Below are 19,559 nucleotides of genomic sequence, written 5' to 3'. Positions count from 1 at the left end.
GTCTACAGAGACTAAAAGGATAAAAGAATATTATCAACAATGTTTTGGCAATAAATTAGAAAATGACTTGCAAGACACAAGTGATTAAAACTAAGAACAAAATAGAAAACATGAATAGCCTTTGAAACTGAATTCATAATTTAAAACATCCCCAAAAGGAAAACTCCAGGTCCAGATGGCTTCACTGATGAATTCTACCAATCATTCAAGGAAGAAATAATGCCAATTGAAAAGAAACTCTTTAAGAAATACAAGAGAATGAAACACACCCCAACTCAATTTATGAAGTCAGCACTACCCTGATAACAAAACCACGTGAAGACATCACAAGAAAAAATTAAATACCATACCATAATCATTCATAAACAGATACAAAAATCCAAAAGGAAATACTAGCAAAATGAATCAAACAATGCAAAAGGATAATACATGACCACAAAATGTGTTTAGCCCAGATATACAAGGTTCAATCAATGCTATTCACCATGTTAACAGAATTAATATATATCAGGATCAATTAATGCAGAAAAAAAGTATTTGACAATCTTTTATACCCATTCCTGATAAAAACTCAGCAATAGGAATAGAAAGGAGCTCAGTCAACCTGAAAAAGGGTGTGTATGAAAAACTAACAATTAACATTATAATTTATGGTAAATGATTAATTTTTTGTTTAAAACCAGGAACAAGGCAAGAATATTCATTCACATTACTTCTATTCACCATTTTGCTGTAAGACCTAGCCCTGAAAAAAGCACACACATACACAAAATAGAAGGCATACAGATTGGAAAGGAAGATGTAAAACTGCCTTTGTCTGAAGATGACATGATCGTGTAGATAGAAAACCTTAAGGAATACACAGAAAGGTAACAAAGAAAATACTTCAGTTTAGCAAGACTGCAGGATACAGGTTAATTTATTATTTTTTTTTAAAAGAATTTTTTGATGTGGACCATTTTTAAAGTTTTTATTGAATTTGTTACAATATTACTTCTGTTCTATGTTTTGCTTTTTGGCCACGAGGCACGTGGGATCTTAGCTCCCTGACCAGGGATCGAACCTGAACCCCCTGCACTGGAATGCGAAGTCCTAACCACTGGACCACCAGGGAAGTCCCACAGGTTAATTTAGAAAACATTATTCACTGATAATACATAAAAACATTTGTTTCTATGTATCAGCAACAAATAATTGGAAAATGAAATAAAAAATATAATTGTATTTACAAATCATCAAAACTTGAAATACTTTGGAATAAATTTAATAAGACACATGTAAGACCTGTATGATGAGAACCACAAAATATTGGTGAGAGAAACTAAGAAGACCTAAACAAATGGGGAGATATACCATATTAATTCACTGGAAGACTCAATATTATTAAAATATAACTCTCCACAGATTGATTATAAAGATTTAAATGCAATCCCAATCAAAATATAAAATTCACATAGATATGCAAAGGATCTTCTAGAACTGTTAAAACACATAAAACATTTTGGCAATGGCAGGGGGGGCTCACACTACAAAGATTTCAAGACTTATTATAAAGCTACAATTATCAAGGCAGCAGTATATTAGAGAAAAATGCTATCAGTCAATGGAACAGAATTTAGAGTCTAGAAATATCCCTATACATACATGGTTGACTGATTTTCAAAAAATAACAAAAGTAACTCAATGAAAAAAGGCTAATCTTTTCAACAAGAGATACTAGAACAATTTCATACCCATACTGAAAAGAAATTTTAACCCTTACTTCACACTGTAAACAAAAGTTAACGCATATCATAGAACTAAATGTAAAAGCTAAGACTATAAACTCCTAGAATTTTTGTGACTTTGGGATAGACAGAGATTTCTTAGATAAAACACACCACAAAAGAAAAAAGAATTGATTCGTTCAAACTTCATCAAAATTTTAAAAGTTTAGTCTTCAAAGCCACTGTTAAGAAAACAAAAAGGCAACCCAACAGAATGGGATAAAATGCAGCTAACAAGCGCATGAAAAGATGTCCAATATCCTCATTCAACAGTGAAATGCAAATTGAAACTATGGGTTGGCCAAAAGTTTCAAATGAACTTTTTGGCCAACCAATACAATGAGATACCACTATAAATCCAACAGACTGGTTAAAATTTAAGACTGACAACACTATGTGTCGGCAAGGATGTACAGCAACTTTCACATGCAGTTGCTGGGAAAAGAAAATGACACAACTACTTTGAGAAAAAGTCTGGCAGTTTCTTATAAAACTAAAGACATACCTATTCTATGACCAAGAAAATTCAAAACGTTAAGTCTGGAAAAGACTTGTATAGGAATGTTCATGGTCACTTTATCTATAATAGTCAAAAGTTTAAAACTGCCCAAGTGTTCATCAAAAAGAGAAGGCCTAGGGGACTTCCCTCATGGCCCAGTGGTAAAGAATCCACTTTCTGATGCAGGGAACGTGGGTTCGATCCCTGGTCGGGGAACTAAGATCCCACATGCCGCGGGGCGACTAAGCCCACACGCCACAACTACTGAGCCCGCGGGCCTCAATGAGAGAGCTCTTACGCCGCAAGCTACAGAGCCCATGCACTCTGGAGCCCGTGCACCACAACTAGAGAGAAGCCCACATGTCACAACCAGAGAGAAGCCTGTGCACCACAACGAAAGATCCTGCACACCTCAACAAAGGTCCCGCGTGCCACAACTAAGACCTGACGAAGCCAAAAAAAATAAGAGAAGGCCTAAATAAACTGTGATATATTCAGAAAATGGAACTACTCAAAAAGAATGAGTTACTTCTACATGAAACAACACAGATGAATATTAAGAATATGCTTGATCAAATAAGGTTTACACTGTATAATTCAAGTTCATGAATAGGTGACATTAATCTGTAGTGAAAATAATAAAAAGAGCATTGTCTCTGGGATAATGGGTAGTGGACTGACTGGAGAGGGGTGTGGAGCAAATTTTCTGGAATGATGCTATGTTGTATTACTTGATTGGGGTTTGAGTTACAAAGGAGTATGTATTTGTCAAAACTCATCTAATGGTACACTTTAGTTCTGTGCATTTCACTGTATGCAAACTTTACATTAAAAAAAGAAGTAAATAAATATAAATTTCAGTTATTTATATGCATGATGAAGTGTTGAGGGGTGAAGTCCACAGTTTACTTCAAAATGCATCAAAAACTGAGATGAACTGATAATTGAAAAGAGAGATGGATAAATGGACAAATATGTGACAAAGCAAATATACCAAAATGTTAACTGCAGAATCCAGCTAGTGTGTATATGGGTATTCACTGCAAAACTCTTCCACATTTTAAAATTACAGTCATAAAATGGGAAAAATATCATATTTTAAAACTAAAAATGGCAAAAGACTTTTGAGAATATTTAAGCATATTTGAAAAAGAACCAAATGTTACTTATAAGAAGTGAAAAATGGCTAAAATTTTTAAAACCTCACTGAAGAGTGTTAGTTACATGAATACACAGAAAGAAACAATCTACTTAGAGCAAAACAGACCAAAGACTTGAACACACTCTTCATAAAGACGAACACAGAGTAACACATATGAAAAGTTGTTCAACCTCAAGAGTAATCCCAGAAATGACATTTGAAAGCACAATGAGCTACTACTTACACCCACCAGATTCACATGAAACACAAAGAATGACAGCAACAAGTATTGGCAAGGATTAGACCAATAGCAACTCTTACACACAGCTACTGCAAGCGTAAACTGGTATAACCAGGGCTTTAACTAGTAAGGCTGAATACATCTATAGTGTCTGACCCTGCAGTCCACTACTAGTATGTTCCGCAGAGAAAATCTTACATATGTGTGCCAGGTAACTGATGGAAGATTTCACAGTGGCATCGTTTATAATAATAACAAACCAGAAACAACCCAAATGGCCATTATCAGTAGATAATGAGTAATTTGGGATGTATAGTCAAACAATTGAATCCTATATAGCAGTGAAATGGCTCAATCTCAGGAATGTGACAGTGAGTCAGAAAGCAAGAGGTAGAATACATACAACATGGATCCATGAACATGTTGTGTAGGAACACAAAAACATGTGACAAAACTATAAAGAAAAGCAAATGACAATTATAAAATTCAGGGTTTTAGTTTCATTAAAACTAAAGAGGGGAGACAGGATCAGGGAGGACCCACAGAGGGGCCTCAAAGGTAATGAAAACTTTCTGCTTCTTAAACTGGGTGGTAGCTACTCAGATGTGCCTTAGATTGTTCATCTTTATACCTTACATATTAATATGTGAATATTATATTGGATCTAGTCAAAGTTTATTTAATACAAGTGAAATATATGACTCTTAAATACCTAAAATGGCAAAATTGATCTTTAATGATATTCTTTGCCTACCCGAAAAATCTTGTGCATCCTCATGGTGGCTGAACAAAAGATAAATCTTGTGAGAAGCAAGCGAAGAAATTCATCTCCAAAAAACTGGAGAAATGCCTGATCTGCAAAGAGGAGAAAAGTGACAGTAAAAGGATACTTAAGTGGAAAATACATTTCAAAAGGCAAGAAATGTTCAGGAAAACCTTCTCAACTTTCCTGCCTTCAACAAATACCTTTACAAATTCAAACAATTTAAACAATTTAAAACCATTATAGTACATTCTGTTAAGTGTGCAGTTAGATTAGTAGGGTACCTATTGAACGTGAATGGGTCAGTAGCTGGGCAATATCGCGGTTGATTTTTCGAAGATATTCTTGACACTTTTCCCATAGGCCTCTACGCATGCTTGACAATCCAGAGACAAATAGGAAGGCCATTAGAGGATTGTTCAAAAAGAGAGTGAAGAGGCTACCTCGTTGAGATTGATCTGTAATAACAAACATGTTATATATATAGACAACAGTTTTGCAAAAGAGAGGCATTTGAGGAACATTTTAATATACTGACAATGTATAAAATTAAAGCTGTATCATTAAAGTATACTTCAACAAAGTACATTCGGCTTGGAACTACAAAAACATATCCCAGGTACATTGCTTTCTGCTGAAAAAAACTTAAGATAGAGCCTCGTAAACTTAAGAGAAATGGAAAATGAACATATTCCTTTGCTTTTTTTTCCCCTCCCACTAACAACTTCCATGCAAATATGGCAAGTGCTGGATCATGGGCAGCTCCTAATGGAACCCTCTGAGAAGCACTAGAACTGCTAATCTCTTTCATTCTCCTTTGTTAGTTGCTCTTTCTCTTCCTATCCCTTAAATATCAGTATTTTCTTTCTCCACATTGCTGATCTCACCTATGCACAAAGTTCAGTTATCATTTATATGCATACTAATTCCCAGTTCCCTATCTGAGCCTAAATAAGCTCCTTAGGTCCAGAACGGTGCTGTCCTACAGTAGCCACCAGACACACTTCAAAAGTGATGAGTCCACTACTACCCAAAGCAATCTACAGATTCAATGCAATCCCTATCAAACTACCACTGGCATTTTTCACAGAACTAGAACAAAAAATTTCGCAATTTGTATGGAAACACAAAAGACCCCGAATAGCCAAAGCAATCTTGAGAACGAAAAAAGGAGCTGGAGGAATAAGGCTCCCTGACTTCAGACTATATTACAAAGCAACAGTAATCAAGACAGTATGGTACTGGCACAAAAACAGAAAGATAGATCAGTGGAACAGGATAGAAAGCCCAGAGATAAACCCACGCACATATGGACACCTTATCTTTGATAAAGGAGGCAGGAATGTACAGTGGAGAAAGGACAGCCTCTTCAATAAATGGTGCTGGGAAAACTGGACAGGTACATGTAAAAGTATGAGATTAGATCACTCCCTAACACCATACACAAAAATAAGCTCAAAATGGATTAAAGACCTAAATGTAAGGCCAGAAACTATCAAACTCTTAGAAGAAAACATAGGAAGAACACTCTATGACATAAATCACAGCAAGATCCTTTCTGACCCACCTCCTAGAGTAATGGAAATAAAAACAAAAATAAACAAATGGGACCTAATGAAACTTCAAAGCTTTTGCACAGCAAAGGAAACCATAACCAAGACCAAAAGACAACCCTCAGAATGGGAGAAAACATTTGCAAATGAAGCAACTGACAAAGGATTAATCTCCAAAATTTACAAGCAGCTCATGCAGCTCAATAACAAAAAAACAAACAACCCCATCCAAAAATGGGCAGAAGACCTAAATAGACATTTCTCCAAAGAAGATATACAGAATGCCAACAAACACATGAAAGAATGCTCAACATCATTAATCATTAGAGAAATGCAAATCAAAACTACAATGAGATATCATCTCACACCAGTCAGAATGGCCATCATCAAAAAATCTAGAAACAATAAATGCTGGAGAGGGTGTGGAGAAAAGGGGACACTCTTGCACTGCTGGTGGGAATGTGAATTGGTTCAGCCACTGTGGAGAACAGTATGGAGGTTCCTTAAAAAACTACAGATAGAATTACCATATGACCCAGCAATCCCACTACTTGGCATATACCCTGAGAAAACCAAAATTCAAAAAGAGTCATGTACCAAAATGTTCATTGCAGCTCTATTTACAATAGCCAGGACATGGAAACAACCTAAGCGCCCATCATCGGATGAATGGATAAAGAAGATGTGGCACATATACACAATGGAATATTACTCAGCCTTAAAAAGAAATGAAATTGAGCTATTTGTAATGAGATGGATAGACCTAGAGTCTGTCATACAGAGTGAAGTAAGTCAGAAAGAAAAAGACAAATACCGTATGCTAACACATATATATGGAATTTAAGGGAAAAAAATGTCATGAAGAACCTAGGGGTAAGATAGGAATAAAGACGCAGACCTACTGGAGAACGGACTTGAGGGTATGGGGAGGGGGAGGGGTGAGTTTTGACAGGGCGAGAGAGAGTCATGGACATATACACACTAACAAACGTAGTAAGGTAGATAGCTGGGGGGAAGCAGCCGCAAGGCACAGGGATATTAGCTCGGTGCTTTGTGACAGCCTGGAAGGGTGGGATGGGGAGAGTGGGAGGGAGGGAGACGCAAGAGGGAAGACATATGGGAACATATGTATATGTATAGCTGATTCACTTTGTTATAAAGCAGAAACTAACACACCATTGTTAAGCAATTATACCCCAATAAAGATGTTAAAAAAAAAAAAAAAAAAAAAAAAGTGATGAGTCCAAACTGAGACACACTGCGCATTATAAAATATAAATGTCTCATTAACATTCATTCCCCCTGTTTGCTTCTACCTTAAAAAAAATGTGGCTACTAGAAAACTTAAAATCACATGTGTGACTCCCATTATATTTCTATTGGACAGAGGAGCTCCAGACTACTATACTCAACCTAACTCTCAAAGGTAACCTCAAACTCAACGTATCAAAACTTGTAAGTAGATTCTTTCCCGTTGTTCTCCTACAAATCTGCTTCTTATCCAGGATTATCATTTGTACCAGCACCTCAGCCAGACACCTGGCAGTCCATCCCTGCTTCCTTCCTCTCCCTGATTCCCTCTCATCCAGTCCAACATCAAGTCCTACTGGTTCTCCAGGATTATTATCTCCAGCTAACCAGCCACTGTCCTCACTCTGGCCAACATCATCTCCCCATTTCCATCAAAGCTCCTCCCCAATTCATTCTTCACATGCTCGCATGCTTTTTCTCTGCTAGAACACTCTTATTCAACAATTTCCCACCCCCATCTAATTCTACGTATCCTTCAACTCAACTTTAGACATCATTTCATCCACTTTCTTAACCCTCAAGGGCTGGTCAGGAGTTCACCTTACATGTGCTTCCTCCTGTGAAACCCTCAGAGCACCTACAGTAACTGCCCAAGAGGTTGTCTATATCTTCTACCTAGCACAGCACCTGATAAATAAATGTGGAATAAATGCTTGTTGAATGAATGAAGTGACTCTTGGTTAAAGAGAGAACTGCAGAATTCAGATACCAGAGGTGCAGGGACGTAATTTGACATTCCAAATACTTAGGTATCTGCTAGTTTTGTGTCCAGATGGGACACATTTAAGGGATTAGAGGTCTAAGTTTTACAGCACAAAAAATAGGATACTGGACTAAAAAATGTTAAGGACATGTATTTCAATTAACCATATTAATAATAACAATAGTTAGCACATATTGAATACTTACTGTGTACCCAGAATTATTTAATGAGGTAGGTACTATTATCTCCATTTGATAGGAAAGAAACTGAGGCACAGAATGGCTAAGTAACTTCCCAAGGTCACATAGCTGGTAAGTGGCTGAGTTGGGATTCAAACACAATCAGTTTGCCTCCAGGGTCTGTGTTTTTACCCTCTTCACAATAAAACCTTTCAGATTAAATAATTGTGGTATTAACCCATTAGGTTCATGCAATTTAAAATAAAGCTGCACCTTGATAGGAAAATTTGATAGCAAAAAGTACTTGCAATTGGAAGGGGTTACATTTCTCCAAAAATGATAAGAAACAGGTTAAGAAAGTCCTCAAAGCAGGAGAGCTTTACCGTTGTTTGAAGGTAAGTTCTATCCCTTAGTGATTTGCCTTTTAGATACATGAACTTAGTATTTCTACATGTTTTTCCCTGTTAAATAGCAGAACTTACCTTAAAACAACGGTGAAAAGTCTCCAGCTTCTCTCGGGCATTCAAATGCTGACCATCACTTCCTGTGTCAAACTATGTCAGCAGACAGGACTTCTGGCTGGGAAGTAGCAGTAAAATGCCATCTCCCACAGAGAGACATCAGCACTATTCACAGTTAGGGAGATAGTGAAACAGTGACAAGTACTGCTAAAACAGGATTAAGGTTTGTTTAGTATTTTACCTAGCTTAATGACTGGGAATTAGATTAGATTTTATGTGTTGCTTACTGAGGACAAATTATTAAAGACAAAAAGTTTTTCATTTCTCAGCCACCTGAGAAAAGGCAAAACACTGACCTGTCTCTCTGGCACCCGGAGAAGAGGTTCTTTTATTTTAAAAATGCGAGGTAAAAATGTGAATAAAAGACACCCTTTAAATTGTGCCAGTTAGGTTATTCTAACACTTAGGCATAGATTGAGAAGTGTTCTAGACCAGAAATCTCACGGTGTTAAAAGATACTTAAAATATGTAGCCAGAGCTGGAGGAAGTCATGCTATATGGATGACAACCAGCACACCTGCAACACAAATTTTAAAATTCACAAATCATGAGCTCCCCAGTAGCAAGGGACCAAAACCTTACTCTTTTCTCAGGGATGATTTATCATTTCTTTCAGAATTATCTCAAGGCCTAACAGTAGCCCATTAAAAAATTCTGGTTGTTGGCAAGACTTCGGAGTTTATTTCAGACTGACACTTGCCACATCAAACTCTGTAAATCCACAACTGACCACTATAGGTGGGGGAGACAAAGATCAGAGCAGTATTATTCAAAATGTAGACATAAGTTTATTTGCAACCTACAGATACAACAGGGAATGACAAAACATACCTTGTAAAGCTTTTGGATATGCTGTAGGAGAAAGCAAGCAGACTAGTGGCTGTCCAAATAAGTTTGTGAAATTCTGTAATATATAAGAATTTAAAACTTTCATTAAAGATTTGACCAATGATAGTAACTTTCCAAAGCATATCATTAGTGTATAGATTGGGTCCTTTTACTTATAAACAGATGCAGAAACATCAGTAACAGCTGAAAAGACTGTCATTCAAGTTTAACATGCATAACAGGTTTTCTTAAAGTGGTGAAGTTTATTAAGTGAGCTATTGATTTTTAAAGTAAAGGCACACACATGGTTGAAGTGTCACAGGGAGAGGGCATCTGGCTGTTTATCCAGAGGCTGCTCCATTGGGCAACATACACTAATATTTACAAGGGTAAATTTGCCAAGATCTATGATCTGGCTCTCAGCCTCACAGGCTCTAAAACCTGACTTACTGGTATGTTAAGATTGGATTAATCTCTCATTGTGAATCATATTAATTGCTCAGACAGAATGATGTATAAAACCAGAATGTGAATATGTTAATTTACGGTGAGAATTAAACTGACACTCACTACTCTTCGCATGATTAAGAATATCCTTTCCCTAAAGGCAGATCTGCATGGGAAGTAAAATCATAGACTGTTTGGTAAAACAAGAAAGAAAACTCCTAGGAGTAAACTTAATAAGGAGTGAAAAAAACAAAAATAACTAAAAAATACTCCTGAATGATAGAAATGAAGACTTGAACAAATGGAAAGATATATTGTGTTCTCAGAGGGGAACCCATTCTAAAGACGTCATTTCAATAATTTATTAAAATTTAAACCGAGCTCAACAAAAATAGCCACAGATTTTTTTCCGTGGCTGAAAGAAATTCTAAAGTGCATACAGATAAGGTACATTAGCCAGGAAAACTCTGAAAAAGAAGAGCAAAGAGGGGGAACTAGACTTAGCAGACACCAAAAACATACTTCAAAGCCTCAGTAATTAGAAATATGTGCCACAGCGTAAGAGGCAGAAAACCAAACAAGAAAATGAAGAATCTAGAATTAGACCCCAAAATAGACAGGGCTTAAGGATATATGATAAAGATGATGGTTGGAATTGGTAGGAAAAACTGATAGCTATCTAGAAAAAAAGTTGGCTCCATACTTCATACCAAAACCTAGGATGAATTTCAAATATATCTGATTTAAATGTAAAAAAAATTAAACAATAACAGTGCTGAAAGAAAATAAGGGTTATTTTTGTCATCTAGAAGATCTTCCTAACTATTATAATTAAGATTGATAAACCCAGTTACAAAAATAAAAAATACAGCATGAACTAAATCTAAAGCTAGATGATGGGGCTTCCCTGGTGGCGCAGTGGTTGAGAGTCCGCCTGCCGATGCAGGGGACACGGGTTCGTGCCCTGGTCCAGGAAGATCCCACATGCCGCGGAGCGGCTGGGCCCGTGAGCCATGGCCGCTGCACCTGCTCGTCCGGAGCCTGTGCTCCGCAACGGGAGAGGCCACAACAGTGAGAGGCCCGCGTACCGCAAAACAAAAAGGTAGATGATGAATTGGGGAAAAATATTATGAGCTTTTTCAAATTCATAAGAAAAAGACTACTGTTCTAATAGAAAAATGGGTGAAAGGTAACACGGAATACAATATTGATTGATTTTCATATATGGAACCTTGATGCATTATTCAGATAGATTATTCTATTAGTAGGTCTATTAGCATTTTATTTAAAATTTTCTAATCTATAATTATAAACTAATCTGGGATAGAGTTTTTTGTATGTGCTATTTTTGTCTTGATATAGTATCATTATCATAATGATTCCTAACATTAATTGAGTGCTAACTATTGTCCAGGGACTATCCTAGGATTCTTAGCTCCTAACCCATAATCTTAACAATCCTATAAAATTATTACAGAGTAGGAAAAAGAGTCTCAGAAAAGACCAAGGAAATGCTCAAGGTCATATAAATGTCTTGTGGCCTTTTATAGAATGAATTGGATATTTCTGATATTTTCCATTGCTCTGGAAGTGTGCAGATTATAAAAGTTTAAAAGAATTTATTGGTGAACTCAAAATGGCTAGAGCCTTTTTTATATGGAGAAAAAGGAGATAACTTTGATCACTTCCCTCATACTATTTCATACCCTGTGATTGGGCTTTCAGATTTCCCTTCTTGTAGTCATTAGATATTTTTTTCCCAGGAAATTATCCATTTAACTGAGACTTTAAAACAATTTACAACTTTAGGGACTTCTCTGGTGGCGCAGTGGTTAAAAATCCGCCTGCCAATGCAGGGGTCATGGGTTCGAGCCCTGGTCTGGGAAGATCCCACATGCCGCGGAGCAACTAAGCTCATGTGCCATAATTACTGAGCCTGTGCTCTAGAGCCTGTGAGCCACAACTACTGAGCCCGCATGCCACAACTACTGAAGCCCGCATGCCTAGAGCCCATGCTCCACAACGAGAAGCCACCACAATGAGAAGCCCGTGTACCTCAACAAAAAGTAGCCCCTGCTCACCACAACTAGAGAAAGCCCACGTGCAGCAACGAAGACCCAACGCAGCCATAAATAAATAAATAAATAAATGTATCTTTCTTCAATAGATATTCATTGAACCTACAAACTAGACACTGTTCTAGGTGCTAGGGATACTGTAGTTAAGAAAAAAACCAAAAAACAGATTAAAAAAACCCTAAACCTGTCTTCCTGGAGCTGACATTTAGATGGGGGTGGAGGTGGCAGGTAGAGACCCACAGTAAACAAAATAAATAAGTTATATAATATTACAGAAGCTGACAAGTGCTACATATGGAAAGACAGAATAGTTAGCAGCACAGAAAGATTTATAATCAGACTGTATTTAAATCCCAAATCAGCCACCTTGTGCCTTGGTTTTATCAGTAAAATAGGGATAATAAAAGTAACACCTTGCGTTGTGAGGATTAAATGTGTTAGAATAGTGCATGGCATTATATAGAAGCTAACTTATGATTATAAGAAAAATAAAGTAAGAAAAGTGGATAAAGAGTGCTGGGGAGGCATATAATTTTAAATAGGGCAATTAGGGAGAACTCTTAAGAGGCTTCAGCTGATTAAACACCTGGAAAACAATGTGGGTATCTTTGGAAGAGGATTCAAGGTTGGGGGAACACAACACAAAGATCCTACGCAGGAGACTGCCAGGTATGTTTGAGGAACAGCAAGGTCATTGTGGCTGAAGAGAACTGAGTGATAGGGAGACCAGCAAGAGATCAGAGATGCATCTGAGGTGGGGAGGAGGCATGTGAGGGCAGAAAACATGAAGCCTTTACTCTGAGTGAGATGAGGAGCCTTCGGAGATTTTGAGTAGATAAGTGTCCTAATCTGACTTACAGCCACACCGTGTTAGGAGAGCAAGGGGCAGAAGGAGGAAGCCTAGTTAGGAAGCTACTGCAATAATTCAGAGGAGAGATGATGGTAGCATGGACCAGGATGGTGGCGGCAGAGGTGGTAAGATTCTGGATCTATTAGTTATAACCAATAAAACATTCTGAAATGGATGTGGGTGTGAGGGAAAGAAGAGTCCAGAATGAAACTAAGGATTTGGGCTAGGGCAACTATAAAAGCACAATAGTCATTAACTGACATGGGGAAAGCTGGATCTGGAAGACGTCTAGAAATTCTGTCCTGGGCATGTTAGCTCTGCAGTCTCTGTGAGAATCACCAAATAGAGATGTAGAGTAGGTAGATTATATTCAAGTCTGGAGTAACTGAGAAAGGTCTGGGCTGGAGATATAAATGTGGAAAGTGTCAGCATAGAGATAGTAATTAGAGTCATGAAATTATGTGAGGGCATCAAGGGCAGTCTGTTGTAGCTGGAAAAGAAGAGGAAAAAGGATGGAGCCCGGGGGCACTCCAGTGATAGGTCAGAGAGATGAGGCAAAACCAGAAGAGGCTTAGAAAATCAGCTGACGGCAGGCCTCCTTTGCCCTGAGGCAATCAATCGAGCCACTTGCATTTAGGTTTTAAAGGCCTTATGCAGAGAAGGGGACAGCAGTCAGAGCTCAGGGTCTGCCTAAGATGGAGTCTAACAGAAAACTGGCCCTGCTAAATTGGAATCCCAAAGGTCTACACCCTTACTGTAAGGATGAACCAAAACCAAATTTCACACCTTCCTGCCCCCCAGGACCATGCCTCGGGGGACCACAGGAAAATTTTCTTGGTGCTGAGCAGAGCAGAGACAGAGCAAACAAACCAACCAAACAGTCCTGATGGTTGTAACTGTAAGCCAGCCCTCTTGCATGTTTGTAGCCCAGATTCATACCACCTAGGTAACCCCAAACACATGGTCCCCAAATGGCAGTGCCTCTAGGTGTCTAGCAGAAGCAAATGCAGACCCTCTCTGGATGAAAATACCATCATTCTAGGGCTCAGTGAATTTCCCACAGATAATTTTAAGGATAACAAGAAGAATCTAAGGATAACAAGAAGAATCTGTAAGGTCGGATCTTAACAAACGGCACCGCGAAACAGGAAAGCTTCAAGTGAGCTTCATTAGGGAGCGCTCCTGGGCGAGGTTCACTGGTCCGAGAGAAAAGTGCCAGAGAAGTCGCACCCGGGCGAGGGTTGGGCAAGATCTTATAGGGGAAGAAGGGAAAGGGGTGTGGTGAATCTGGGAGGGCACAGGGTATTCCTTATTTGGTGGTCTTTTCGGGTATCCTGGGGACCGTTAGTCCCGCCCCTGGAAAGGCGGGAAGGCTGGGCTGGGTTCAAAGTCCCCAGGTCACTTCCTGGAACTGGGTGGTCCGGAATGTCTCCAGGGCAGTTTCAGGAACTGGGTGGTCCGGAGAATTTCGGTCTGATGCAACCTGTGAATCTGATTATGTTCCCCTGCCTCGGGCCAGTTGGCCTTACAACCCGACATCTTTGGTGTAATGGGGCGGCGTTCTGATCTCTGGCTACTTCATGCTGAATGGGGGCGTCGAAAGGGGAGTCGGGCGACCAGAGGTCCGAGGCTTAGGGGAGACCAGCGGGGGGTTCTGTAGGAAGCAAGGTTTAAGGACCGAGGAGCATTTGGTTTGTGGCCACCCGAGAGACTTCCTCCATGCGCCTGCGAAGGAACCTAAGAAAACAGGGAGCAAACGTGAGCAAGATACAGATGAGAATTACGGGGCCTAAGATTGGTGTTAGCCAGGTATAGAGGGTGGATCGCCACCAATCGGGAATTGGGGAGGCGGACTGTTGGTGTTTGCGTTGGAGTTCTTCTCTTAAGCGATGGAGGGCTTTTACACTGTCTTCGAAGAGTCCTGTTTCATTGATGTAATAGCAGCATTCCTCCTGTAGGAAGAAGCAGGTACCTCCTTTGTCGGCCGTCAGGAGATCCAGGGCTCGTCGATTTTGGAGGGCAACTCGGGCTACTGAGGTGATCTGGCGCTGGAGGGAGGTGATGGAGGCGGCAGAAGCCTCGATGGCTAGCTGGAGTTTCTGTTCTAGGTCACGGGATGTTGAGACACTGTATGTTAAGGCTCCTCCCCCGATGCCCGCAGCAACGAGAGAGGAGGCGAGGGAAATGCCTGTGACCATAGGGAGAAAGATGGCCCTTTGGCCCTTAGAGAGGTCGAGGGCCCGCATGAGTGCTATCAGTTAAGCCCTTTGAGAGGTTGTCCCTTCTGGGAGACTGTTAGCCTTGATAATAGTTGAGATAGTTACCACCGCATAGGCTGCCCGTCGGCGTCCGTCAGGACTGAGTATTGAGCTACCGTCCACAAAGAGAGTGCGGTCCGGATTTGAAAGAGGGGTGTCAAAGAGTCCCTCTCTTGGTGGTTTGAAGGGTTCTATGACATGAGGGCAGAAATGGGATGGAAAACCCCCGGTGCCACAGATAGGCAGGAGGGAAGCCGGGTTCAGGTGAGGGGAGAGATCAAGAGAAATAGCTGGGTTTTCAATGAACAGGAGGTGGAACTCCTGGATGCGGGAGGGGCCCAGGAGGGAGAGAGACTTGTGGCCTAGGAGGTCGACCAGCCGGTGGGAGGAAAACACGGTTAGTGGGTGGGCCAGAGTCAGTTTGAGTGTTTGTTTGGTCAGTTCGGCTGCCGCTGCTAGGGCCCGAAGGCATGGTTGCCATCCCCGAATGGTTCGGTCTAGCTGTTTGGAGAGGTAAGCCACGAGGCGGTAGGAAGGCCCTACAGGCTGGGCAAGGAGTCCAGTGGCTATTCCGGCCCGTTCATCCACAAAAAGGTGAAAAGGTCGGTTTGGGTTGGGCAGAGAAAGGGGAGGAGAAGATATCAGAGCGTTACGGAGGGTGAGAAAGGCCTGTCGAACGGCGGAAGGAGAGGTGAGGGGTCCTTGAGGGGTTTCTTTAGCGGCTAGATATAAGGGTTTAGCAAAGAGAGCAAAGTTAGGGATCCAGTGTCGGAAAAATCCTGTAAGGCCCAAAAAGGAGAGTTTGTTCCGCTGTTTCCGGAGGCTGGAGTTCACGGATAATCCGGGTGCGGTCGGCTGTTAGACCTTTTGTGGTAGGGGTAAGGTGGAGCCCCAGGGAGGTTACAGAAGATACAGATAACTGAGCCTTGTCTGGGGAGACCCGATAACAGCGAGAGCCAAGGTAATTGAGGAGATCTGCAGTATGTTGTCTTGAGAGGCTGAGAGATGGGCTACAAAGGAGGAGGTCATCTACATATTGAAGGAGTGTGCTGGGGGTAAGAGTGCAGGAAGTGGGGTCCCGTGCCAGCGCCTGACCGAAGAGGTGAAGACTGTTGCGGAAGCCCTGGGGAAGAACTGTCCAGGTGAGCTGACTGGAAGTATGAGTATCCGGATCCGTCCAGGTAAAGGCGAAGAGGAAATAGGAGTCGGGATGAAGGGGGATAGTGAAAAAGGCATCTTTGAGATCCAGAACCGTAAAAGTGGGTTGTGGATGGGGGGATATGGGAGAGCAAGGTTTGGTACTACTGGGTGGAGAGGAATTATGGCCTCATTGATTAGTCGGAGGTCCTGGACCAGGCGATAATCCCCAGAGGCCTTGCGGACAGGCAGGATGGGGGTGTTGCAGGGAGAGTCAGTGGGGATAAGGAGTCCCTGGTTTAGGAGTCTGGTGATAATAGGTTGTAGGCCCCTAAGGTGAGTCTCAGAGATGGGAAATTGGGGCCTTGATGGAAATATGGAGGGGTCCTTTAGGCGGATGAGAACGGGGGAATGGTGTGTTGCTATTATGGGCTTAGAAGCATCCCAGACTTGGGGATTGATTGGGTTTGGTGTGATTGGAAGAGGGGGATAGGAAGGGGAGGGTTCTAGAGACAGGCCGAGAAGAGGAAGCAGGAGTTGGGAGGAGGGGACCTTAGGGTCAAGTCTGACCAGCTGGAGAGAGGCCCCTAAGTGGAAAAGGACATCTCGGCCTAGCAAGGGAACTGGGCAGGATGGTATGACTAAGAAGGAATGAGTAAAAGGGAGTCCTTCGATATGACATGGGAGTGGACCTGTCTGGAGTGGGAAGGATGGTTTGCCATCAATACCCATGACCGAGATCTGGGAAGGAGAAACTGGCCCGGAGTAAGTAGGCAGGACCGAATAGGTAGCCCCCGTGTCCACCAGAAGTGAGATGGACTTACCCGCTACCTGTAGCGTTACCCTGGGCTCGGCGAGGGTGATGGGAGTCTTCGGAGTGCGGGCGCCGTCAGTCGTCAGCCAATCCCAGCAGTTCGAGTGGTAATGCCGTTGGGTCGGCCTGCCCCCCGCGTGGAGACGCTGAGGGAGGGCCAGCCGTAGGGCAGTCACTCTTCCAGTGGCCCGTTAGCCCGCAGCTGGGACAGGGCTTAGAAGGAGGTCGGGGATTGGGACATTGGTGAGCCCAGTGGCTTTCTTTTCCGCATTTGAAGCAGGCCCCTGGCGGGGTTGCCTTTTGCAGACCCCGTGGATGCTGTGATCCATGGGAGATGGCCGGCCTTAGGGCTGCTACAAGAGCTTGGGTTTGGAGGCCACCTTCTGGTGCATCCGAGCCTGTCGGCTGGATTCTGCCAAATCCTCACGGCCATTATAGACTTTAAAGGCCATTTTTACCAGATCTCGAATAGGGGTTTGAGGGCCGTCTTCTGCCAGTTTTAATTTCTTTCGGATGTCCGGGGCTGACTGGGTGATAAAATGGGTGGCTAGGACCGCTGCCCCTGCCGGGGTGTCGGGGTCCAGCCGGGTGTAGAGAGTTAAGGCCTCTGTAAGGCGATTGAGAAAGATAGCTGGATTTTCGTTAGGTTCTTGGGTTATCTCTTTTAGTTTTTCAAAATTGACTACCCTATGAGCGGCAGCCTGCGTGCCAGCCAGGAGGCATTGGATCATGAGGTCGCGTTTACGGCGGCCATCTTGGCCATCCTGATAAGTCCAGCCTGGATCAGTGCCAGGTACGGCAGTCGCTCCGACGGGCACGGAGTTATCGGTAAGGTGAACCTGATCTGCATGGTTTCGGGCAGCAGTTTGAATTCTTTCCCTTTCGTCAGGGGTTAAGGTAGAGGACAGAACCACAAAGATATCGTGCCAGGTTAGATCGTAAGCTTGAGATAGGTAGCAAAATTCTTTGATGTAGTGGGAGAAGTCGGCAGAGAAGGAGCCTAATCGCTTTTCTATTTGAGAGAGATCTTGGAAAGAAAAGGGAACATGAACTCTAATCCTTCCGCTCCTGCTACCTCCCTCAGAGGGCACAGGAGATTGGAATCTTGGGAGTCGTGAGAGCGTGTACGTGCACTAATTGGCGAAGCAAGGGGCGTGGGTGGAGAAACCGTTGAGGGAGGCGGGGGAGCGGTTGGAGGGGCCAGAGCGGTTCGGGAGGAGGAGGGGCCGCTTCAGGGTAGGTAGGAGAGGAGTTCTGAAGGGGGGAGTGGTAAGAGATTCGGGAGGGTCGGTTAGTGGGGAGGGGTCATCATCAAAGGAAATTAGGGGCTTGAATGTAGGAGATGTCTGTTTGGCAAGAAGGATCTGGGAAGTGGAACAATCGACGCAGAGGGAAGGGCGGGAGCGCAAATACCAGAAGGCCTGAACATAGGGGACCTCGGACCATTTGCCTGTCCTGCGGCAGTAATTATCTAGATCACAGAGATGTTAAAATCTAAAGTCCCTTCAGGAGGCCATTTGGATTGATTGTCTAGAGGATATTGTGGCCAGGCCACAGTGGAACAGAAAATAAGCCGTCGGCGACAGAGATCTTGGGAGAAACCGAGGGCTGTAAAATTGGCTAGGAGACACCCCAGGGGCGTCTTAGAATCTGGTTTCGACTGTGAGGTTCCCATGACCCCCCAGTCTGTCCCTGAGTGAATGGAGAGGGAGAGAGGCGTCCCTGGTATCAGTCTCCAATTCACGGCAGGTCGGAGGGCGCTCTGGCGATTGGGACGTCTCCACAATCACCCGAGGCCCAGCGGGTCGGAGAGCGGTCAGGCAACTGGGACACCTCCACAGTTGCCCGAGTCCCGGAGAGACACGGAGAAATCCCTGACGTGGCCGCGATTAGGGACAGCAAGTCCAGTGGGCAGGGACTCTGGGGGTCGGAGGGAACAAGGGAGGGGGACTTACCCCGTTTTCTGCCGGATCGGGTGGATGAGTAGAGGTTCCCTGGTTGTCTCCTGGGGGAGGGGAGGGGCGGCCCGCGCGGTAACCCGTGGGGCTTGGTACCCCTCCCGGGTTTCGGCACCAAATGTAAGATCGGATCTTAACAAACGGCACCACGAAACACAGGAAAGCTTCAAGTGAGCTTCATTAGGGAGCGCTCCCGGGCGAGGTTCACTGGTCCGAGAGAAAGGGGCCAGAGAAGTCGCACCCGGGCGAGGGTTGGGCAAGATCTTATAGGGGAAGAAGGGAAAGGGCTGTGGTGAATCTGGGAGGGCGCAGGGTATTCCTTATTTGGTGGTCTTTTCGGGTATCCTGGGGACCGTTAGTCCCGCCCCTGGAAAGGCGGGAAGGCTGGGCTGGGTTCAAAGTCCCCAGGTCACTTCCTGGAACTGGGTGGTCCGGAATGTCTCCAGGGCAGTTTCTGGAACTGGGTGGTCCGGAGAATTTCGGTCTGATGCAAACTGTGAATCTGATTGTGT

At 42.8% G+C, this 19,559-nt stretch overlaps 1 protein-coding gene across 1 annotated transcript in view; it reads right to left on the bottom strand.

Moving 5' to 3' along the window:
• SCAI (suppressor of cancer cell invasion) overlaps nt 1–19,559 on the bottom strand; it is a 138,633-nt gene that overhangs the window by 5,728 nt on the left and 113,346 nt on the right. Inside the window, exons 15-17 of the mRNA XM_032636385.1 lie at nt 9,509–9,581; nt 4,695–4,868; nt 4,402–4,502 (exon numbers count right to left, since the gene is read on the bottom strand). Of these exons, the coding sequence (XP_032492276.1) occupies nt 4,402–4,502; nt 4,695–4,868; nt 9,509–9,581 (348 nt within the window). The remainder of the gene's footprint in view (nt 1–4,401; nt 4,503–4,694; nt 4,869–9,508; nt 9,582–19,559) is intronic.

Source organism: Phocoena sinus, chromosome 6 (genome assembly GCF_008692025.1).
Source record: "Phocoena sinus isolate mPhoSin1 chromosome 6, mPhoSin1.pri, whole genome shotgun sequence".
NCBI classification, from domain to species: Eukaryota; Metazoa; Chordata; class Mammalia; order Artiodactyla; family Phocoenidae; genus Phocoena; species Phocoena sinus.
The sequence above is the reverse complement of the archived record's forward strand: the minus strand, read 5'-3'. Positions and strand labels throughout refer to the sequence as shown.